This window comes from Schistocerca serialis, chromosome 4 (assembly GCF_023864345.2).
Source record: "Schistocerca serialis cubense isolate TAMUIC-IGC-003099 chromosome 4, iqSchSeri2.2, whole genome shotgun sequence".
Taxonomy (NCBI): domain Eukaryota; kingdom Metazoa; phylum Arthropoda; class Insecta; order Orthoptera; family Acrididae; genus Schistocerca; species Schistocerca serialis.
The window spans coordinates 227,331,151-227,357,150 of NC_064641.1; the positions used below are offsets into that span (position 1 = coordinate 227,331,151).

A 26,000-nucleotide genomic window follows, 5' to 3' on the forward strand; every position below is an offset into this window, starting at 1 on the left:
CTCATCACAGAGTAGCAGCAGCTGAGCTATGGAATTACCACCCTACAAGCAGGCTGTTGTACACAAACAGCTGTGTCTGTAGTGGTGCCACGACCGAGAAGTGTGCATTGCTGATGAATGGCATCAAATTGTATTCCGTGATGAATCATGGTTCTGCACTACCCTGCATGACAATTACTGGCAAGTATGATGGTGACAGGTAACGTTCTTTCAATGTTTCAGAGAAGCACAGTGGTGTTACTCATGGCCCCATGGTGCAGGGGGCAATCAGGTATGAATTCAGGTCATGGCGACTACGGGAACTCTGATGGCACAACAGTAAATCATGACATTCTGCATCCCCATGCATTACCTTTCATGCAAAAGAATCACTGTGCCCTTTTTCGAAAAGACAATGCTCGTCCACACATGACACGTGTCTCTATGAACTGTCTGCACGGTGGCAAGGTATTCCCATGATTAGCAAGATCCACAGACCTGTTCTTGATAGAACACGTAAAGAACCAGCTCAGATGTCAACAGCAGTTGTGGGCCAGTTGGCCTTGGGAGAGGATACAATGGCTTTCTGATATACTTCTCAACCGAATCAGTGCATGCATCCAGGGTAGAGAGGGTGCACTATCATACTGACAACAGTTCCTACACTGCCAAATTTGGCCTGTGAGCCTCTTAGTCTAATGCCACCTCCACTGACTGTTTGTCCTAGCAGCCCTTAGAGATATACAGGATGTACATTAAGTCTGAGAACACTTTCAATTATTTATTGCACAAGGACCAAACATTGTACAGATATCATACATATGTCATTTTGAAGACAATCCCTGAAAGTTTTTTTTTTTCATGTATACCGCCATAGTGTAGTTTGATAATTTGCCGATAGTCAGCGCTAAAACAGAAACGTGATGAGTTCAGGTGCGGAGCAAGCTTTCTGCGTGTTGGAGTTCGAAAAAAACAAGTGTGCTACAGCTGTTCAACAGATGCTTAAAACTAAGTACGGTAAGAAGCCGCCAACAAGGAAAGGTAAATGTCTTTTGTGCCTTGCCACATTGAAAACTGTACGGGCCATTCTTCTTCGCCGAGAGCACTGTCACTGGATATTCCTCCTTGGACACGTTGCAGCAATGGCTGATGCCTCAAATGCGGACTCTCCATTCATCTTTCAGCAGGATGGGGCTCCACCTCATTTTCATCAAGAAGTTCGTGGGTACCTGAACATGGAGCTGCCGCATCGATGGATCGGCCGTGCTACAGAAGGGGACAGCTGTTTCATGAAATGGCCTCCCCAATCACTAGATCTCACTCCGTGTGACTTTTTTCTGTGGGGACACATCAAAGATCTGGTGTATGTATTGCCTCTACCACGTAATGTAGCAGAGCTCCGGGAGGGAATACGGGAAACGAGTCAACGATGCCATGCTGGAACGGGTATGGTGAGAATTCGATTACTGTATTGATGTCTGCCAGGTCACTCATGGTTCGCATACTGAATGTTTCAAAATGCAATATGTATGATATCTGTACAATGTTTAGTTCTTGTGCAATAAATAATTGAAAGTGTTCCCTGACTTTATGTACACCCTGTATATGGGTGCTATGCCATACAGCCATAATTTTAATGACAATTATTAGCTTTATTTCAATTCCAATGTCTGAAATTTTATGTGGTTTAAATATTATCTTCTTATGAAGTATTTTATATGATGAGAGGATTTTGCTCTTAAATCTGTTCATCTGTTACTACAATTAATTGTTTGGATTTTCTGATGAAGACACTCACAGTTGGTGTCGAAACCAAGTTAAATTAAAATCTTGTTGCAACTATATGGCTGACCTGATTTTATGATCACTGAAACAACAACACATACTCCTTCAACTTGTGAAGTTTCATTTTGTTTCCTGCTAACATTCAGGGCCTCACTTTTTTGTCAGGCTGTGCATTATCATTAAATAACTACAACAAATTGTGCTCCTCAAACTACTTTCAATGTAGTAAAAGTAACAGAAAAGCTAGTACTTCGTTAAAACATGTTGCTTGCCATACCTATTTTGGAAAAAGATGCAGCTGCTGTTTTTCTTCTATTGCTAACTTGACATCTACGCAAGTACACAAATCAAATGGCTCTGAGCACTATGGGACTTAACTTCTGAGGTTGTCAGTCCCCTAGAACTTAGAACTACTTGAACCTAACTAACCTAAGGACATCACACACATCCATGCCCGAGGCAGGATTCGAACCTGCGACCGTAGCGGTCGCGTGTTTCCAGACTGTAGCGCCTAGAACCGCTCGGCCACTCCGGCTGGCACTAGTACACAACTATTTATTGTAGAACAATAGTTAAATGTATGACATAAGAAAAGAGGTATGTTTACCATTTGTCAAACAGCTGACAGGTATCTTCAGTTTCTCAATTTCCACAATAGAATTTGTAGATGTGGCTACCAGAGTATGTTTTAAATTTCTACTGATATTACAGGAATTCACAATTTTGTGTTTTATCTCAGAGGAATCTTAGCTGAACTTAAACAGAGCTCCAAATTTGACAATGGACAAAGAGGCAACCTCAACAAGGAAATAATTTTTCTTGATTGGTGACTCCATGGAGAGTCCTGTGCACCACGACCAGATATTGGATATACTTAGAAGGAGAGACAGCATTGGTCGTATTTTTTTGTTTTATTTACCGCAAAATCGATTTTCGGTCCCGAAAATCGATTTTGCGGTAAATAAAACAAAAAAATACGACCAATGCTGTCCCTCCTTCTAAATAATTTTTCTGTTATTACTGGAGTTATGGACCTTTGAAGAGCCACTGGCAAAGTTTTCGATTATCTCCTGCACACACTATTCTTATTGGTTGCTTCTGTTGAATAAACCCTTCAATTACTTTAGCTCCAGTGTCCCAATATATAATACTGCAAGAGAACAGGGAATGGAATTATAGATAATAAGCCAGCTCCCTAGTTTTCAGGCTAACTTATAAGTGCAAAGATACTGAACCATGTTTGAATTCAGCCCATCTTTTGTGTGAGTGGCTTCATTGCGTCTGTCCTAGAGTATGCCCATCTCAGCAAGCCTCTTTATGTACTGTAGATCTCTCTGTATATTTCTGACCCATCTTTTACTTCTTCCTTTCTTCTCTTATAACAAACATTGTGCGAAAGCACATTATTCTATATGTACTAGCTATGATTAGATTAGATTTACTTTCATTCCAATTGATCCGTCCAGGCTGTCCAGGATGTAGAACATGTCAGAGAAACAATAAAACATGACAAATATTTACAACTGAAACAAATAGGCTAATGTACCTTCTGCAGGTCCCAAGTGGAATGATAGACATTTTTTTTAATGAACACTATACAGGTATGAAAGAATCATTTTACAAACACTCATTTACTAAGATAACATTAATGCGCTGAATTTAAAATTAAAAAAATGTGTTATTATTTATAAGGTAGTAAAAATATAATAGAACTACTACAATACTTATTTACAATTAACACATTACTGCACTGAAATGGTGCAGAAGTTAGATTGTACTTCACACACACACACACACACACACACACACACACACACACACACACACACAAATTGGTACAACTGAGAAATTCATCAATGGAGTAGAAGGAGTTGGCCAACAATAAATCCTTTAGGCCTCTCTTAAACTGAATTTCATAGGTTGTTAAGCTTTCTATGGTTGCTGGCAAGCTATTGAAACTGAGTGTTCCTGAATAGTTCACACCTTTTTGTACAAGAGTAAGTGACTTTAAAGCCTTGTGGAGATTATTCTTATTTCTAGAACTGATTCCATGAATTGAGCTATTGGTTTGAAAAATTGATACATTTTAATGACAAATTTCATTAAGGAATAAATATATTGGGAAGCAGTGGTTAGTATCCCTAGTTCCCCAAACAGGCTTCTGCAGGATGTTCTTGAGTTCACACCACATATAACTTTTATTGCACATTTTTGTACCCAAAAAACTTTAGCTTGGCTTGATGAATTACCCCAAAAAATAATCCCATATGACATTACAGAGTGAAAGTTAACATAGTATGCCAGGTTTTTCACTTTTGTATCCCCTATGTCTGACACAATTCACATTGCAAATAGAGATGCTTCAGAAGTTCTGTGGTGTGCTCCTCCCAGTTGAATTTATTACCAAGCTGTAATCCCAAGAATTTAATGCTGTCCTTCTATATGCTTGTCATCATATGTTAGGCATATACTCGTGGAACACCACTTACAAGTTATGAACTGCATGTAGTGTGTTTTTCAAAGTTCAGTGACAAAGAATTGGTTAGGAACCAGTGATTAATGTCCACAAATATTTTATTAGCCTATCTTTCTAAGACTACACTTGATTTGCTATGTATTGCAATGTTTGTATCATTGACAAACAAAACAATCTTGGCATCTGGTAATGTTACTGATGAAAGGTCGTTGATATACACAAGAAAAGGTAAGGGGCCTAAGATGGAACCTTGTGGGACCCCACATGTCATTAGTTCCCAGTTGGATGATGCCTGATAGCTTAATACATGTCTCTTTCCTAATAACACCATTTGTTTCCTGCCAGAGGTATATGATTGAACCATTTTGCAGCATTTTCTGTTACAACATGATATTCTAATTTACTTAAAAGAATATTGTGATTTACACAGTCAAATGCCTTTGACAGATCACAAAATATACCAGTTGCTGCAATTTTTTGTCTAATGAATTAAATACATTGTCACTGTAAGTGTAGATAGCATTCTCATTATGAGAATCCTTTAGAAATCCGAATTGAAACTTTGACAGTATGTTATTTGTAATAAGATGGTTATAAAGCTGATTGTACATTATCTTTTCTAAAAATTTTGAGAATGCTGGCGAAAGTGAAACTGGACAAAAATTTGATGCTATTTCTTTATCTCCCTTCTCAAACAGTGGTTTTTGATTTTAAAGATTTTATGATGGACATTGCTTCTGCTGGGGTAGTGAGGGTTACTTGAAATGTCTGGCCTGAGGTATTCCATAGCAGCATCTACAGAACCTGACAACCCCATCTTTACTGTAACAGTTATAAAATGTTTGTTAATCTTTTCCTTGTAATAATTTTGCTTTGATGTCCGTATTACAGTCTTTAATATTTTGCAGTATTTCTTGTAACGTGCTATAGCATCAACATCAGAACTGTTTGGGATTGACAGATACAGTTTCTTTTTGTTTTACAAGATACCTCTATTCCTTGAGTAATCCATGGCTTCTTTGTAGACTTTGTTCTAACCTTGGTTAATTGTTGGGGAAAACAGTGTTCGAATAAGGTAAGCACTTTATCAGCAAAAGTGTTATATTTTTCATTCGTGACATGAGCACTGTAAACATCACTCCAGTGAATGTATCTGAGGAGTGTCCTAAAATAATCAATTTTTGCCTTATTGATTATCCTCTTGAGCTCAGATTTAACAGATATAGCACTGAAGGAATACCATAAATCAGCATAGATGATAATGTAATATATAAAAATGTGTTACAAAAGAATGAATGCTATTATTCAAGACTAACTGAATAATGAGATAAGATTATCTGGGTGAGTGTTCCACTGCTTTAGGAGTACGATGGTTTGAACATGCATTCTGAATCTCAGGCCTCTTGATGTACAGTATGCACTTCAACATACTTCTAATTATCTGTATGACTTCGTTTCTTATCTTTGGTCTATGATCTAAAAGCTAACCAGACTGAGTGTATTGTTCAAACTTACAGTTACAATTTTTTAATATACCATGAGCCTACAACAATAGTTATTTTTTCTTGTGGAACACATGACCTTTGCATCTGGTTTTTTTCTTGTGTGTGAATTATCTATTCACTGTGATAATTCTACACTATGAAATGTTGCATAAAAGATTATACAGACTTTCATAGCTGGGGTATACTCACAATTTCACTTTCTTGAGCACAACTTCCTCTGTTGTGAGTCATCTGTAAAATTACAAATAATTTGGTTAGATACTGGCATGTGTGTATTGTGCACACTACACTAAATAGCTCTCAATGAAAAAACACACATACAAGCAGCAAATGGAAGTCAGGAACATAATCGCAGAGAATATTATACACAGGTGACAATGGTAGCTGTGATGACAGCTATGCATTTGATGACAGCTATGTATTTGCTAATATGATAGATAACTATGATAGATAACCTTTCCAAATCTAAGTACTGAGTAATACACTGGGCATCTGAGGGTGAAAACAGGCATTTTAGATGTGGCATGAAAGAATGAAAGAGTAGTAAGCACGTAAGGACAGGTACTTTATGACTCCGTAAGGCTAACAACCCCCCATGAACCATGGACCTTGCCGTTGGTGGGGAGGCTTGCGTGCCTCGGCGATACAGATGGCCGTACCGTAGGTGCAACCACAACGGAGGCGTATCTGTTGAGAGGCCAGACAAACATGTGGTTCCTGAAGAGGGGTAGCAGCCTTTTCAATGGTTGCAGCGGCAACAGTCTGGATGACTGCCTGATCTGGCCTTGTACATTAACCAAAACGGCCTTGCTGTTCTGGCACTGTGAACGGCTGAAAGCAAGGGGAAACTACAGCCGTAATTTTTCCCGAGGACATGCAGCTTTACTGTATGATTAAATGATGATGACGTCCTCTTGGGTAAAATATTCCGGAGGTAAAATAGTCCCCCATTCGGATCTCCGGGCAGGGACTACTCAAGAGGACGTCGTTATCAGGAGAAAGAAAACTGGCGTTCTACGGATCGGAGCGTGGAATGTCAGATCCCTTAATGGGCAGGTAGGTTAGAAAATTTAAAAAGGGAAATGGATAGGTTAAAGTCAGATATAGTGGGAATTAGTGAAGTTCGGTGGCAGGAGGAACAAGACTTTTGGTCAGGTGATTACAGGGTTATAAATACAAAATCAAATAGGGGTAATGCAGGAGTAGGTTTCATAATAAATAAAAAAATAGGAGTCCGGGTTAGCTACTACAAACAGCATAGTGAACGCATTATTGTGGCCAAGATAGACACAAAGCCCATGACTACAGTAGTACAAGTTTATATGCCAACTAGCTCTGCAGATGATGAAGAAATAGATGAAATGTATGATGAGATAAAAGAAATTAGTTAGGTAGTGAAGGGAGACGAAAATTTAATAGTCATGGGTGACTGGAATTCGTCAGTAGGAAAAGCGAGAGAAGGAAACATAGTAGGTGAATATGGATTGGGGGGAAGAAATGAAAGAGGAAGCCGCCTTGCACAATTTTGCACAGAGCATAACTTAATCATAGCTAACACCTGGTTCAAGAATCATAAAAGAAGGTTGTATACCTGGAAGAATCCTGGAGATACTAAAAGGTATCAGATAGATTATATAATGGTAAGACAGAGATTTAGGAACCAGGTTTTAAATTGTAAGACATTTCCAGGGGCAGATGTGGATTCAGACCACAATCTTTATTGGTTATGAACTGCAGATTGAAACTGAAGAAACTGCAAAAAGGTGGGAATTTAAGGAGATGGGACCTGGATAAACTGAAAGAACCAGAGGTTGTGGAGAGTTTCAGGGAGAGCATAAGGGAACAATCGACAGGAATGGGGAAGGAAATACAGTAGAAGAAGAATGGGTAGCTCTGAGGGATGAAGTAGTGAAGGCAGCAGACGATCAAGTAGGTAAAAAGACGAGGGCTAATAGAAATCCTTGGGTAACAGAAGAAATATTGAATTTAATTGATGAAAGGAGAAAATATAAAAATGGAGTAAATGAAGCAGGCAAAAAGCAATACAAACGTCTCAAAAATGAGATCGACAGGAAGTGCAAAATGGCTAAGCAGGGATGGCTAGAGGACAAATGTAAGGATGTAGAGGCTTGTCTCACTAGGGGTAAGATAGATACTGCCTACAGGAAAATTAAAGAGACCTTTGGAGAGAAGAGAACCACTTGTATGAATATCAAGAGCTCAGATAGCAACCCAGTTCTAAGCAAAGAAGGGAAGGCAGAAAGGTGGAACGAGTATATAGAGGGTTTATACAAGGGCGATGTACTTGAGGACAATATTATGGAAATGGAAGAGGATGTAGATGAAGACGAAATGGGAGATAAGATACTGCGTGAAGAGTTTGAAAGTGCACTGAAAGATTTGAGTCGAAACAAAGCCCCGGGAGTAGACAACATTCCATTAGAACTACTGATGGCCTTGGGAGAGCCAGTCATGACAAAACTCTACCATCTGGTGAGCAAGATGTATGAGACAGGCGAAATACCCTCAGACTTCAAGAAGAATATAATAATTCCAATCCCAAAGAAAGCAGGTGTTGACAGATGTGAAAATTACTGAAATATCAGTTTAATAAGTCACAGCTGCAAAATACTAACGCGAATTCTTTACAGACGAATGGAAAAACTGGTAGAAGCCGACCTCGGCGAAGATCAGTTTGGATTCCGTAAAAATGTTGGAACACGTGAGGCAATACTAACCTTACGACTTATCTTAGAAGAAAGATTAAGAAAAGGCAAACCTACGTTTCTAGCATTTGTAGACTTAGAGAAAGCTTTTGACAATGTTAACTGGAATACTCTCTTTCAAATTCTGAAGGTGGCAGGGGTAAAATACAGGGAGCGAAAGGCTATTTACAATTTGGACAGAAACCAGATGGCAGTTATAAGAGTCGAGGGGCATGAAAGGGAAGCAGTGGTTGGGAAAGGAGTGAGACATGGTTGTAGCCTCTCCCCGATGTTATTCAATCTGTATATTGAGCAAGCAGTAAAGGAAATAAAAGAAAAATTCGGAGTAGGTATTAAAATTCATGGAGAAGAAGTAAAAACTTTGAGGTTCGCCGATGACATTGTAATTCTGTCAGAGACAGCAAAGGACTTGGAAGAGCAGTTGAATGGAATGGACAGTGTCTTGAAAGGAGGATATAAGATGAACATCAACAAAAGCAAAACGAGGATAATGGAACGTAGTCAAATTAAATCGGGTGATCCTGAGGGAATTAGATTAGGAAATGAGACACTTAAAGTAGTAAAGGAGTTTTGCTATTTAGGGAGTAAAATAACTGATGATGGTCGAAGTAGAGAGGATATAAAATGTAGACTGGCAATGGCAAGGAAAGCGTTTCTGAAGAACAGAAATTTGTTAACAGCGAGTATAGATTTAAGTGTCAAGAAGTCGTTTCTGAAAGTATTTGTATGGAGTGTAGCCATGTATGGAAGTGAAACATGGACGATAACTAGTTTGGACAAGAAGAGAATAGAAGCTTTCGAAATGTGGTGCTACAGAAGAATGCTGAAGATAAGGTGGGTAGATCACGCAACTAATGAGGAGGTATTGAATAGGATTGGGGAGAAGAGAAGTTTGTGGCACAACTTGACTAGAAGAAGGGATCGGTTGGCAGGACATGTTTTGAGGCATCAAGGGATCACAAATTTAGCATTGGAGGGCAGCGTGGAGGGTAAAAATCGTAGAGGGAGACCAAGAGATGAATACACTAAGCAGATTCAGAAGGATGTAGGTTGCAGTAAGTACTGGGAGATGAAGAAGCTTGCACAGGATAGAGTAGCATGGAGAGCTGCATCAAACCAGTCTCAGGACTGAAGACCACAACAACTACAAGGCTAACAAAAAGAATAATTCAGAACAAAAATTAAATACATAACTGAATGAGCAAGAAACTAGATTCTTTACAAGTAAACAGAGTAGTACTGGTGATATACCAATCAACAATCAAGAATGTAAGAGTGAGAGGCACTTTGCCTTGTGTTTTATTGCCTTCACTACATTTGTCATTCGCATGTTCAGTATCTCACTTTTCTTAATAACATCTTATTTCCTCCAAATCATCTTCCACATCATTCTACGTTACAAAATTATGTCCTATTATTGTTGTTTTTACTCCTTGTTATAACAGCTCATAACAGAATTGTCGCTGGTATATCAAAACGCTAACAGTTAAACTTTCACAAAAATGAATTACATAAAAAATCGGCTCATCAAAATAACACAGTAGTAATAAAAATGTAAAATAATTGCACAAAAAGTGTTCACAAATATAGAGCCAGAAAAAATTTAACACTTGTGTGTTACAGCAACCTTGAGTATATATTAGATGTTCCTTACCAAAATATTTGGTAAATGCAAGAAGAGAGACACATTTGCAATCTAATCACTCAAAATACAGAGCATCAGCAAAATGGAAGCATCTTTCAACAAGTGGTATACTGATTTCATATCATAGGCATCACTGGTGGATTCTCTTGGCAAAGGGGAACCGCACTTCAATGGGCAGTGCCAAACGATCAGTTATGAAGGACTACATTAAACTGCAGTTGCTAGATGGAGCTTCACCATGGCCAGGCAGCTGACTTTACTGCCTCCAACTTCTTGTCTCACATTCCCAGCCACCTCTCCTTCCAATAGTGCATGATCCTATGCCTCAAGAGTGAGGCAACTACATAAAGACGCACTTCACAACTCATCCCTGTAGGTACTGTAGAAGCCGTCTTGGCTACTGCACCTGACAGTTAGTTGCTCTCATTGTAACACACAGTGGTACCTAGCACATTATCGCCTACTCTTGTAAATACTGCAGATGGAGGAGGATTTCCTGGATGGACTGGACTGATTAATCTGTTAGATCTGAATGGTTTAAAGTGCTCTCAGGGTATTGGAACAAAGAGGAATTTCATAACTCGAATAAAGTTAATCTGCTTCTGTGTTCACTAGACTGCATGCATCTCAGTGTCACAGACAATAATATCCTGTGAAATGCAGGGTACCGCAGATCATAGTAGCGAGGGAATGTAAAATAACCTTTGACCTATTAAGAATCCAGAGTGACATCTACCTCCATTCCTGGGCAATAACTGGAATCTGAACCATACTGAACACCATTAATTCAGCTTTCATGCAAATTTTAAAAAGCCTTTTTCATCATATGTGACTTATGTATATCAATTTCCATAGTTGAGTGTTCATACAGGTGGAATATTGGTGACTGTGGATCAGACAAGAACTTACATGTCTGTAACAGTGCGAGAAGTTGTTGCAATATGGATTGTGGTGGCTCGCTAGTCTCAGTATAGAGACTGCATATGGTTGGCTGATTGTACAAGGATTAAGGGATCAAACTATGAGATCATCAGTCCATTGTCAGCAAAATACAACAGTAACGCTTACCAGAAATAAAACTGATTCAAGCATCTTACCTTGCCATATGGAAAGCAATATAAATGAGACATTCAGAACACTAACAAAAAAGTTGAAGCAAGTGCGGGAGATGTATCTCAAAAGTGGAATAGTGTATAGGATGTAGGCAGAGCACAAGTTATGCATTAAACAATGATCTAATAAATAACTCTCTTCAAAACCATGAATGGGAAAATAAGGAAGACGCTGGGTATGAGCATGGTGCTCTAGGTACTCCTGAGCTGTATCAGCTAATCATGGTGGATCATAAACATCAGCCATTTGATATCCACATCTGGATAAAATGTCTCACCAAATTATCCCATAAACCACAATCTTCAACTATCCATGTACTTCTACACCCAGTTTCTTTCTTTGCCTGAATAATAAACAAGTATATTTCCATTCTTTAATAAATGATGATAGCTTTAGTGGAATTTTTGGGGAATTGTCTTCCTTTACAAACAGTCAGTTTTTGTGGTGCACTAATTGACATCAAGACTAACTCAGTAACAAGTGAAGTAATGTGACTACTGCCACTAGCCATTACATAACATTCACAATTATAAAATCTTTCTATGTATTGTATTGTGTAATTTTTTCTTCAACTTTAGCCATTACTTCTCCATTCCCCCCCCCCCCCCCCCCCTTCTACCCTTCATATTTTATTTATTTTTATGAAATTTTCATTGTACCTTCTGGCATTTTCAAAATAGTTTTATTTGAATATTCTACCATGTTCCTGTTATAATTTGCTGTAATGTTCATCTTCTCTTCAGTATCTGGCTCATTGACTGAAATACTTTCTGTTCATTTGCTTCTATGTACCGGCAACAAATTTAAACATTTTCCTAAGTAGCTTTATTAAATAACTGTGCCTCTCATGATAGACACACGATCCTGGGGCAGCAGTGAAGGTGGATAAGTTGCAAGGACAGCTTCAATTCACATAAGGTATTGTTGGGGGGGGGGGGGGGAGATCCAGATCATAATTTTCACTAAATTTGAATAGTTAACGTTTGTATATTTCTCGTCAAATGTGGCACACTAATTGACTTCAAGGCTAACTCCACATAAACTGGTGTAACATGGCTGGTCCTTATATAACATTCAACAATCACAAAATCTTTCTATGTATTGTTTATAAACCGAATACAATTGAAATATACACTCTTATAAAACTGGTTACAGAATTTAGCTCGACAAATGGTGGCAGTTGACCCGATAAAATTAGCATGTTTAAACACCTTGATTTTTACATTACAAATTCACAAACGATTCGCTGATAACAATATGCTGATAACTTTCATTAATTACTTCATAATCACACCATGACTTTTGATGCTAACATGATATCAGTGTCTGTACATTGAGTTCTATTGTTATTACAACTGCTGTTTTGTGTACTATTCTTTCAAAGAATGATCTCAGGGTGTGTTTACATTTGGCTAAACATATTTTGTGTTTGCAGTACAATCCTCCTACAATTTTTTAGGAATTGCGTATTATGCACTTAATTTCATTAGAAACTTATTAGTTTGCATAGGTATAGTAAGTGTATAGCAATACAACTAAAGCTTCTGCATGTACTGGGTTGTTAAAATGAAACTGACTATGTTTCAAGTGCCGCAGTCTAGTAAGAATGTGGTGTGGGTGCAGGAAAAGGGGAGAAATGGTCAAACACACGACAAGGGTGGTTCTAGTACATTTACTAGGATATAGTCACAAGTTATAACATATGTTCAATATGGTTTCCAGACTCGGCAACATGCTGCATCCATAACACGGCATGATCGACAGCTTGTTGCAGCACATCCAGTGTAATCAGAGTGATACATTGTTGTATGTTATCCTTCAGATCAAGGACTCCAGATAAATCCCTGACAGTCACAATCTTTCATATATCCCCTCAACCAGAAGTCACATGAATTCCGGTCAGAGGATCTGGAAGGCCACACATGCACCATTATAATGTGCAGATCTCACAGTAAACCTAATAGGCCCTTGACATGTCATCTCTTCGAAGAAGCAAGGAAAGAAGATTGGGTTTAACATCCTGTCGACATCGAGGTCATTACAAACTGAGCACAAGTGCAGACTGTGTCAAGGATAGGGAAGGAAATCGGCCATACCCTTTCAACGGAACCACTCCAGCATTTGCCTGGAGCAATTTAGGCAAATCATGAAAAACCTAAATCTGGATGGCCAGATGCAGGTTTGAAACATCATCTTCCCAAATGCAAGCCCAGTATTTGAAGAAAAATGGACAGACAATGGAGGAGCTCGTGAAACCACACCACACGGTCACACAAGCTGAGTGCAGTGGTTATTCCTGCACAACATGTGGAGGAGTAGAACACCCCCCCCCCCCCCCCCCCCACGCAACAGTTCTGTGCACTTGCCGCACCGATCATAGTAAAATATGCCTTGTCTGTCAAAAGCACATTCCAGGGCCACGTCATCCATTTCCATGTGTGCCAAAAATGTAGGGCAAAGTCATGCCATTGTAGCCTATCTTGGGGCTTCATTTGGTGCACATTCTGAATCGTGCAGGGTTACCAGTGTCAAAAGCACTGCAAAAGTTTTCAAATTGTTCTCCAATGGAGAGGCAATTCCCATGACACAGCTCGAGCACTGGCTGCAACATTTGAGCCATGCACAGCATGGTTGGCTATAGCTACAGCAACTTCAACAACAACTGCCATTGGAATGGGCAGCTTCTCTGTCCCTGCTGCACCAGCTGATTCACCTGTTTCTTCAAATTTCTTGATCATACTCTTTAGCCAATTTATTGACACATGAGTGCTTTGCAACTATTTCTGTTGGTGATATTCCCACTGTGCAGCACTGCTATTGCTGCCAATCCGATAAAACAATCTTACCAGCAGTTCACAGTTTTCCTTCTCAATAACTGTGTTTCGTATGAAAAATTTCAACCTTCTTCACACTATACTATTGACAGTCACTTCTCAAAAAAGAAATCAGCATGCATTGGCATATGAAAGACAGCATACTAACACTGAAGTAGGAAACATTACACATTCTGACAACTTACTGTGCCATATTTTCACCAAGTGAAAGTAAGTGGAACTATTATTTTTTCAGCATACTCTGTGAGCACACCAATTAATAAACATACCTACGATGTTTCATTGTCCTGCAACATATACAGACCGCACTGCAACACTCCGAACATTGGCAATTTAATTATACCCACCCATTATATGACTCCGCCTCAAGATTGTGTGATAATATCACAGTCTTGTTAACACATGACATTCTTCTCTTTGTTTTATACTGTCCCATTCTGCTACATTACGAGATGCCATGAGCTGTGAAGCAGCCAATGGGTGATCAGCTGTGCTCTAGGCCATAGTCTAGTAAGTGGACAGTTGGCTGGTGGTCATGCTCACATAAAATGCTGTTCAAAAATTGCAGCATTGCTGGTCTAGGTCATGAATGCTTACACAGCATACACAGCTTATTCCATACTCTGACAGTATGGAATAAGCATATGATGGGATTGGACTCAGTTGCTTTGAGTGGGTGTATTGGACTGTTCTTACACATGGATCTTCTACAGTACAGGATGTTCAAAGTGTTTGTGGTGTGTGGATGGTGATACAAGATATTATGAAGATTGGGTGGGTGGCGGAATACCAATTTTAGAAGAGTGGGAAGAATTGTGGGAAGGATGTTCATTTCCTATACCCAGTGAACCACTTCATCATCCCTCATAGCATCCAGATCCTGTCTTTTCTGGCATTTTCCATCTAACACATGCCCTAGAATGGCTTACCAACATCACAGAAAATCTAAAACCTAAACAAATCCAAAACACTGTTGTCATGTGGAAGTTCCAGTCCTATCCAAAGGCCTGACGCTCAGCCCCACACCCAAGGTAAACCACGGAGGACGCTCTACAGGGGAAACACTTTATTTTGCACCAATCACTCCAACCAAATCATAACACTGAATCTTTCCTGTACCAATTAAAGCTGTCATCCAACCGTGTATCTTCCCACTCCACAAAACCAGCTTCAGTTACCTTCCGGGAAGTCGTTATTTTCAACTTTGAAATATATAGTGCACCAAATATCACACAACAAATTGTTTTTTTCCCACACCTTTAGAAGTTGTAGGAGACAGCATTTAACAATTATTATTAAATATCTTATGCAAAATATCAAACCATAAAGCCTTATAATTGCTACACTATGCTCAAAAACTGTTATGGAGATATGGAGAAATACCATAAACCATGATCAGTAAGCAAAATCTTTTTATATACTATAGTTAAAAAATAAATAACGAAGACTAGTCTTTAGCAATCTTGACAATTAAAACTTAGATTCAGCTAGGGTACAAAACAAGCATCTACAAGTAAACATGCAGCAATGTTTCTCATGCAGTTCAGGTAGCCAGGTATTGTGTGATGTCCAGTCCTTCAGTGAATTGGGCAGTGTTGGCATCTTAGGTATATATTGCTGAATTAATTGCACACACCTGTTGGTACTTTTCACATGATGCAATAACTTGGAAAGTGATGGCTGATAACTGATTGTTATATTGTACAATGAATTACTGAGCTTATGGAGACTGAAGGTTCAACCAACACAGCTAAATTTCCTAAGAGAACCCATGATCCAGTAAAATTGGTGGCTGGTAGCTTATCCATTTCTAAATTAAATTGTATCGCAATTGTATGAAAAAGCTTTTACCAATACCCATACAATATTAATTTCAATTACTTTCAGCTACATTGAGATTAGGTTGTTTTAGTATCATAAATTTTATGTTTGACAGATTTTTATGGGACAACTAATCCTCTGAAGTTGGTAGCATTTAATAAAAGCCGTTGTGGTAGGTGTAGAATTTTACTTACTGAAATTTATGACTGCTACAGACAAATCACAAATGGATATGCTCATATTACCTGTAACTGCCACATCGCTTTTTCAGAGTTGGGGGAGCAAACTCATCCAAGCATAATGGATATTGTACTGACCTCTTAATAGCAGATGTAATACCATTTATGACTACAGAAAAATAGCAACACTGAGTGCACTGCTTTAAAGGATATGATTATCCTGTTCAAACCCATCTGGCAAGACTTTTACAACATGATACCAGAAGAAATAATGTGAATAAGGACTGTATGAACATAGGTAGATATCTTTTGAAACCCTGTTAACTAAGCTATTTGAGGATATTGTGCCTCCAAGTGGTGTCATAAGCCTTCTCAGGATAGAAACAGAAACCAATATTGTGTTATCTGCTTTGGAAAGACTGTTTGGTCAGTCACTTACAGTAGGGTAAGGTCATCATAAAATTATACCTCTGAACCAAAATTGTGTAGCAGTTCCTAAGTAGCTGGTGAGAACTACACTATGAAAGCCACAGGGGCATGTATGGTCCATCCCAAATGCCACTAGGGTTGTTAAAATTACATCCCCCATTAGTCAGGAAAGCTTCATGTGTCCAAGACTGCATTGAGAAGGGAAAGAATGATTTCTTCAGCTTCCCTCAAAAGATACCACAACATGGGAAACTGAATTTTGCCTTGACCAGGTGCTGTATATTATGATGGAAAATGCTATGATGTTCAGCAATTTATACCAGGATCTCTTTCTCTTCTCCTTAATAAGTCAGCAGTATTTTGCCATTGCTGCACAAATTGCTATGAGATTATTTGCAGTTGGTGGGCATTCGATCTGCTGCAGAGATTTACACCTGCCCTGATTGAAGAGCAGCACTCTCCATTCCAATGAAATGTAGGTAGTCATTATAGATGGCCTGGAGATTTTGGGTGGATGCATTATTGGCTTGGCAGATTCTGTTGGTAATGTGATCCCCCTACATCTAGTGTACACTCAATGTTTAAATAGTTATTTGAGTGTGAAGTGTCAAATTGCCCTTCTTGAGATCTAGTTTGGCAACTTCCTCTCATGCTGCTAAATCTCAGTCAGGAAGTAGGTAGTCACTTGAGGGAAAATTGTTGAGCACTTCCACTGAGCATTGTCTGCGGGTCAACAGGGCAACATATCAAGATATCAGTGGCAGAACTCATTTCAGTGTTTCTAAAGACATGAAACTCTCAACAGCCTAGCACCAGAGAGTTGGGGATGGTAGAATCAACATTGCATGTTAGTGTGTCGAAGTGCCCACAAAGGCTGAATGGATAGGAGAGCTCAGTAAATACATTAAAATGTAAATATGGCTACATGCTGCGAGTGTCTTCTGGTCAGAACTCTCATTAGGGGTCAGATACAGGAGCATGTAATTGTTCTTTGCGGCTTGTAGACTTTGCAGCAACTGGTTGTAAAGGTGTATTAAGGGTGGGTGTTTGGGGGGGGGGGGGGGGATGCTAAGTTATTTGTGAATGATAAGTATGGACACAGTACCTTAGCCCTACTCCAAGTGAGAAGATAGTCCTGTCTGCAAGAGCAACAAGTGTTTTACACACAAGTAACAGTGTATCTGAAATGTATCTTTTGGCTACATAAACACATCATCTGTGATAGGAATTTCAGTTTCTCCGCATTAACACTAATCTCATAGCCATTACCTTGCCCAGAAGCCATCAAGTCATTCAAAATCTGGATCATGATTTCGCCCCAGGTGTTTTTTTACAGCTCTAGAACTTTGGCAATGCACTCATTTCACAAAAATGCAAGGATGATTTCTCTCTGACGAGAATGCAACGGCTGGCTTGAGAATTGCCTTAAACGAAGGGTAAGTTACGTTTCATTTTATAAATCTCTCCAGTGAAATTTAAGAAGTTCGGCGCTGATTATGTATTATTTCAATGATTATGCTACACAATGCCTACATTCAGCAATCTCATAAAATTATAGCAATACTAATAAACAGGAACGATATAGGTAATCTGTTTGTTGACGCAGTTCTGTTAGTGCGAACTTGCTTTTCAGTTGGCGTCATCTGTTTTTTTTTTATTTTTTTATTTTGTCCATTTATACAAAATACGCAAAAATAACAGATTATTCGCAACCAATAGCTCACACTTGCTAATCTGTCTGGCTTTAAAACCGCGAGGTGAATGCGGGAGAAAGCTCGCAATGAAAAAGGAAAAAAAAATACGGATATTCGTTGCCAGAAAATGAAACGGACGCAAATCTCAATACTAGGAATTCTTTGAATATTTACAAAGAAGTGGTATGATAAACAACGTTCTTTACAATTACATACCGTCTGCACACTTTCTCCAATCCATACGCCCACTGTGTAGTGTGTAGTTTACATGTCAACCTGTTACACACAAATAAATACAAAGATCTTTAAAGGAGAAGACGCTACGATTCGTTTTCACGCTCTCACTATTGCCGCCAGAGTTTGTAGCTTTCGGTGTTCATCATCACGTCATATGTTTATCCACACTGTGCCAGCTGTGCAATGTCAACAACATGCTTTGAAAGAATAAGTTTTGACGTGGCATAGCGTATTTGAAAAATCAGTCCATAATGTGCAGAGAAGGACCATTATAACCTGGAATATGGAACTGCTGTCTCATTTATGGTGTGCACTTAGTGCTGCAGTTTTAGCCGGAATTATTTTAGTATTGTTGGTAAGTTGTTTTGCCGTTTTCTTTTGAGTTTTAACTTCAGATTTAAATCTTATTAAATAAAACTTTTAAGTGACGGCTCTTGTTATAAATATTTCATTGTAACAATACGTCTTCCCATGATGTAGGGTGGTTTTTGATGAAGAAGTGTGATTTGAAAGACTGCAAAAATCAGACCTAACTGCTTGTTAGAAACGCAACTATAGAAAAGAACAGCAGGAACATAGTGTGGAAAATTAAATTTTGCAGTTTGATCATCCTGGCGGTAATTATGTACCTGATGACTGCCCTGTCAACTAACTGTAAACAATATGTGATATGCAAAAGTGTTTCAGTTGCAATGGCCTAACGTAAAACGAAAAGGAAGAGAAGAACAGTACACTCATTTTCATAGGGCTCAGTAAGTGCAGGAGGACATAAGATTAAAATATAATAATCAAGACATACACCAAGTATACTCCTCCAAATACTTAGGCCATTATATTGACAATTAATTAAATTAGTCTTGCCATGTTCTTGATTTAACCATGAGAGCTAGTTCAGCAACTTATGCACTCCATATTAAGGTGTCAACTGTTCATACCGGTGCTGTTAATGTTGCTTGTTGTGGTTATTTTCATTCTTTGTTGTCCAGCGGCATTATGTTTTGGGGGTAACCAACAAATGGTGAAGAAGGTATTCATTACTTATAAAAGATCCATATTTTAAGTGGAGTTAAAAGAAATCATATATATGCAGAAATGTTTTTAGAAAACATAAAATATTAATGACCTCACAGTATATTTTGTCTCTTATGTGCTTTGTGATTAATAACCACTCAGTGTACGAAAGAAATAGTGCATATCATGACCATGATACAAGATCAAAACACGACTTGCGTACCAAACTTGAGTCTTGTTTAAAAGGGTGTGCATTACTAAATCACAAAGGTGTTCGGTTCACTCCCATCTGACAGCTTACTAATGTAATGCGACAGTGTAAGAATAAGTTTAGGGAATATATCTGAAAACCCTTTCTTCTCTCCTGATGAATTTTGTAATGTGAATATTTCTCTATTGTGCATTAGGGATGACACACTGCATGTGTAATATTTGGTATTACCACTTTGTGAATTTCTAAATGAAGCCTTAAATGCAATAGACAATAAAGAACATATCTTAGCCATATTTCTAGATCTCTCTAAAGCATTTGATGTCATCAATCACAACATCTTGCTTCAGAAACTTGAACCTGTAGGTATTAGGGGCCCAGCCTATGAATGGATAAAATCAAATGATGGAAAATCCAGGATGGAATGTAACAATACCAGAGAAGGAAAGCTGCCACTCACCATATAGCGGAGATGCTGAATCGCGATAGGCACAATAAAAAGATTCACAAAGTCAAAGCCTTCGGCCATTAAGTGTGTGTGTGTGTGTGTGTGTGTGTGTGTGTGTGTGTGTGTGTGTCTACTGCTGCCAAAGGCCTTAATGGCCGAGAGCTTTGATTGTGTGAATCTTTTTATTGTGCCTAATGGATAAAATCGTATCTCCAAAACAGAGAGCAATTAGTTAAGCTTACTATCCAAGAAGGGAACAAGATAAAGTCCTACTACTCAGAAAAGCAAAGCATCAAGTATGGTGCACCACAAGGCTCCATTCTAGGACCAGTTCCGTTTCTACTCTTTTTAAGTGACTTGGAACTGACTAGCCGATTCCACAAATGTGATAGTAAAAGGAGGACCAAAGAAGAATTATTACATGAGTTTAAAAATTGTACCACCCACATTACAGACTGGTTTTCTGGAAACAAATCTGTAATAAACACAGAAAAAAAGAGTTACAATACGTATACACACAGTGCAAAATAAATGTCCACTAGTGCCAGACACAGAGTTGTTTACTAGAACCCTCGAAAATGTAAGCTCTACAAAATTTCTTGGGATAGGCATCCAAGAAGATCAAAGATGTGTCCAACATACAAAATATATTACAAATAAATTAAATACTATTTGCTATACTGACAAATTTTTTTCTGATTGAACATCAAAAGAGACACTAAAAGATGCATACTTCGCCCAGGCAGAATCCTTACTGCGATATGGCATAATCTTTTGGGGAAACACACCAGCTAGCAAAAGTTGTTTTACTACTGGCCATTAAAATTGCTACACCACGAAGATGACTTGCTACAGATGCGAAATTTAAGTGACAGGAAGAAGATACTGTGATATGCAAATGATTAGCTTTTCAGAGCATTCACACAAGGTTGGTGCCGGTGGCAACACCTACAACGTGCTGACACGAGGAAAGTTTCCAACCGATTTCTCATACACAAACAGCAGTTGACCAGCATTGCCTGGTGCAATGTTATTGTGATGCCTGGTGTAAGGAGGAGAAATGTGTACCATCACATTTCCAACTTTGATAAAGGTCAGATTGTAGCCTATTGTGATTGCGGTTTATTGTATCGCGACATTGCTGCTCGCGTTGGTCAAGATCCAATGACTGTTAGCAGAATATGGAATCGGTGGGTTCAGGAGGGTAATACGGAACGCCGTGCTGGATCCCAACAGCCTCGTATCACTAGCAGTCGAGATGACAGGCATCTTATCCGCATGGCTGTAACGGATTGTGCAGCCACGTCTCGATCCCTGAGTCACCAGATGGGGACGTTTGCAAGACAACAACCATCTGCATGAACAGTTCGACGACGTTTGCAGCAGCATGGACTATCAGATCGGAGACCAGGGCTGCGGTTAACCTTGACGCCACATCACAGACAGGAGTGCCTGCGATGGTGTACTCAACGATGAACCTGGGTGCATGAATGGCAAAATGTCATTTTTTCGGATGAATCCATGTTCTGTTTATAGCATCATGATGGTCGCATCCATGTTTGGCGACATCGCGGTGAATGTACATTAGAAGCGAGCATTCGACATCGCCATACTGGTGTATCACCCGGCTTGATGGTATGGGGTGCTATTGGTTACACGTCTCGGTCACCTCTTGTTCGCATTGACGGCACTTTGAACAGCGGACGTTACGTTTCAGATGTGTTATGACCCGTGCCTCTACCCTTCATTCAATCCCTGCAAAACCCTACATTTCAGCAGGATAATGCACGACCGCATGTTGCAGGTCCTGTACAGGCCTTTCTGGATACAGAAAATGTTCGACTGCTGCCCTGGCCAGCACATTCTCCAGATATCTCACCAATTGAAAACATCTGGTCAATGGTGGCCAAGCAACTGACTCATCACAATACGCCAGTCACTACTCTTCATGAATTGTCGTATCATGTTGAAGCTGCATGGGCAGCTGTACCTGTACACGCCATCCAAGCTCTGTTTGACTCAATGCCCAGGTGTATCAAGGCCCTTATTATGGCCAGAGGTGGTTCTTCTGGGTACTGGTTTCTCAGGATCTTGTTGTTGTTGTTGTTGCCTTCAGCCCTGAGACTGGTTTGATGAAGCTCTCCATGCTACTCTATCCTGTGCAAGCTTCTTCATCTCCCAGTCCTTACTGCAACCTACATCCTTCTGAATCTGCTTAGTGTATTCATCTCTTGGCCTCCCTCTATGATTTTTACCCCCCACGCTGCCCTCCAATGCTAAATTAGTGATCCCTTGATGCCTCAGAACATGTCCTACCAACCAGTCTCTTCTTCTTGTCAAATTGAGCTACAAACTCCTCTTCTCCCCAATTCTATTCAATACCTCCTCATTAGTTATGTGATCTACCCATCCAATCTTCAGCATTCTTCTGTAGCACCACATTTCGAAACCTTCTATTCTCTTCTTGTCCAAACTATTTATTGTCCATGTCTCACTTCCACACATGGCTACACTCCAAACAAATACTTTCAGAAACAACTTCCTGACACTTAAATCTATACTCGCTGTTAACAAATTTCTCTTCTTCAGAAACGCTTTCCTTGCCATTGCCAGTCTACATTTTATATCCTCTCTGCTTCGACCATCATCAGTTAATTTGCTCCCCAAATAGCAAAACTCCTTTACTACGTTAAGTGTCTCATTTCCTAATCTAATTCCCTCACCATCACCTGACATAATTTGACTACATTCCATTATCCTCGTTTTACTTTTGTTGAGGTTCATCTTATATCCTCCTTTCAAGACACTGTCCATTCCGTTCAACTGCTCTTCCAAGTCCTTTGCTGTCTCTGACAGAATTACAATGTCATCGGCGAACCTCAATGTTTTTATTTCTTCTTCATGGATTTTAATACCTACTCCAAATTTTTCTTTTGTTTCCTTTACTGCTTGCTCAATATACAGATTGAATAGCATCGGGGAGAGGCTACAACCATGTCTCACTCCATTCCCAACTACTGCTTCCCTTTCATGCCCCTCGACTCTTATAACTGCCATCCGGTTTCTGTACAAATTGTAAATAGCCTTTCGCTCCCTGTATTTTACCCCTGCCACCTTTAGAATTTGAAAGAGAGTATTCCAGTCAACATTGTCAAAAGCTTTCTTTGAGTCTACAAATGCTAGAAATGTAGGTTTTCCTTTCCTTAATCAATTTTCTAAGATAAGTCGTAGGGTCAGTATTGCCTCACGTGTTCCAACATTTCTGTGGAATCCAAACTGATCTTTGCCGAGGTCAGCTTCTACCAGTTTTTCCATTCGCCTGTAAAGAATTCGCATTAGTATTTTGCAGCTGTGACTTATTAAACTGATAGTTTGGCAGTTTTCACATCTGTCAACACCTGCTTTCTCTGGGATTGGAATTATTATATTCTTCTTGAAGTCTGAGGGTATTTCGCCTGTCTCATACATCTTGCTCACCAGATGGTATAGTTTTGTCAGGACTGGCTCTCCCATGGCCGTCTGTAGTTCCAATGGAATGTTGTCTACTCCAGGGGCCTTGTTTCGACTCAGGTCTTTCAGTGCTCTGTCAAACTCTTCACGCAGTATCGTATCTCCCATTTCATCTTCATCTACCTCCTCTTCCATTTCCATAATATTGTCCTCAAGAACATTGCCCTTGTATAGACCCTTTATATACTCCTTCCACCTGTCTGCTTTCCCTTCTTTGCTTAGAACTGGGTTTCCATCTGAGCTCTTGATATTCGTACAAGTGGCTCTCTTTTCTCCAAAGGTCTCTTTAATTTTCCTGTCGGCAGTATCTATCTTACCCCTAGTGAGAGAAGCCTCTACACCCTTACATTTGTCCTCTAGCCATCCCTGCTTAGCCATTTTGCACTTCCTGTCGATCTCATTTTTGAGACGTTTGTATTCCTTTTTGCCTGCTTCATTTACTGCGTTTTTATATTTTCTCCTTTCATCAATTACATTCAATATTTCTTTTGTTACCCAAGGATTTCTACTAGCCCTCGTCTTTTTAGCTACTTGATCGTCTGCTGCCTTCACTACTTCATCCCTCAGAGCTACCCATTCTTCTTCTACTGTATTTCTTTCCCCCATTCCTGTCGATTGTTCCTTTATGCTCTCCCTGAAACTCTGTACAACCTCTGGTTTACTCAGTTTATCCAGGTCCCATCTCCTTAAATTCCCACCTTTCTGCAGTTTCTTCAGTTTTAATCTACAGTTCATAACCAATAGATTGTGGTCAGAGTCCACATCTGCCGCTGAAAATGTCTTACAATTTAAAACCTGGTTCGTAAATCTTTGTCTTACCATTATATAATCTATCTGATACCTTCTAGTATCTCCAGGATTCTTCCATGCATACAACCTTCTTTTATGATTCTTGAACCAAGTGTTAGCTGTGATTCAGTTATGCTGTGTGCAAAATTGTACAAGGCGGCTTCCTCTTTCATTTCTGTCCCCCAATCCATATTTACCCACTATGTTTCCTTCTCTCCCTTTTCCTACTCTCGATTTCCAGTCACCCATGACTATTAAATTTTCGTCTCCCTTCACTACCTGAATAATTTCTTTTATCTCATCATACATTTCATCAATTTCTTCATCGTCTGCAGAGCTAGTTGGCATATAAGCGTGTACTACTGTAGTAGGCATGGTCTTCGTGTCTATCTTGGCCACAATAATGCGTTCACTACACTGTTTGTAGTAGCTTACCCGCACTCCTATTTTTTTATTCATTATTAAACCTACTCCTGCATTACCCTATTTGATTTTGTATTTATAACCCTGTATTCACCTGACCAAAAGTCTTGTTCCTCCTGCCACCTAACTTCAATAATTCCCACTATATCTAACTTCAACCTATCCTTTTCCCTTTTTAAATTTTCTAACCTACCTGCCCAATTAAGGGATCTGACATTCCACACTCCGATCCGTAGAACGCCAGATTTCTTTCTCCTGATATCTCAGGATCTGTGCACCCAAATTGCGTGAAAATGTAATCACATGTCAGTTCTAGTATAATATATTTGTCCAATGAATACCCATTTATCATCTGCATTTCTTCTTGGTATAGCAATTTTAATGGCCAGTAGTGTATATGCCAAAAGAGAATTGTAAGAGCCATAGAAAATGCTGCATCAAGAAGCTCATGTAAGCCCTTATTCAAGAACCTACATATCCTTCCACTACAATGTCTGTACATTTTACAAGTAATAATATTTGTAAGGAAAATCTTAGAAAATAGCAACAATCTTGAGTCAACTAACCAGAGTATCCACCTGTATAACGCTAGGAGAAAGCAGGATGTAAATGTTCAACATGCACACACAAAACTAAAACAGAATGGACCACTACAAACAGGAAACAGTCTATACAGTAAGCTATAAGTTCGTTTTGGTTACATTTGGCTGTTTAGGCGTAATTTTTGATCGTGCGTATTTAGTGTTATACCACAAATTTAAATGCATGTGGTAATAGTTTACTTACATATTCGTTTCCAAAGCATATTTAGTGTCCTTTTGCATCTGTATTTAATATATTATCATTATAACTTAGTAAATCTCTTAGGCTAACTAATTTCCAAACTACCATGGATACTAAGTGTGTGAGCTGCAGTAGGAAAGTTAGTTCAGGGGTTTTGTGCAGCTGTTGTAACAGGTGGTTTCATTGGGGAAATTGTAGCGGCATGGGAATTGGGGAAGCAAACGAGACTCTTCCATTCTTTTGCAGGGTTTGCTCGAGAGATAGGATTATAGCTGAACAGGAGGAGAAAATTAGAGCACTTCAGGCTGATTTGGATAGAGCAAGGGAGGAACTGAAGAGGTTAAGGGGGGAGGAGAGTAAAGAGCAGTGGGAAGTGGTAGCTGGGAGCAGGGGCTACAGAAA

General features: G+C 39.2%; 2 protein-coding genes across 2 annotated transcripts in view; one reads left to right on the plus strand and one right to left on the minus strand.

Moving 5' to 3' along the window:
• Positions 1 to 18,492, minus strand: part of LOC126473380 (TNF receptor-associated factor 6) — an 84,703-nt gene extending 66,211 nt beyond the window's left edge. The window contains exons 1-2 of the mRNA XM_050100389.1: positions 18,403 to 18,492; positions 5,935 to 5,976 (exon numbers count right to left, since the gene is read on the minus strand). Of these exons, the coding sequence (XP_049956346.1) occupies positions 5,935 to 5,976 (42 nt within the window). The 5' untranslated portion in view covers positions 18,403 to 18,492. The remainder of the gene's footprint in view (positions 1 to 5,934; positions 5,977 to 18,402) is intronic.
• A 59-nt stretch (positions 18,493 to 18,551) lies between these two features.
• The window catches only part of LOC126473381 (dolichyl-phosphate beta-glucosyltransferase), a 116,830-nt gene continuing 109,381 nt past the window's right edge, over positions 18,552 to 26,000 (plus strand). Inside the window, exon 1 of the mRNA XM_050100390.1 lies at positions 18,552 to 18,778. Within this exon, the coding sequence (XP_049956347.1) occupies positions 18,707 to 18,778 (72 nt within the window). The 5' untranslated portion in view covers positions 18,552 to 18,706. The remainder of the gene's footprint in view (positions 18,779 to 26,000) is intronic.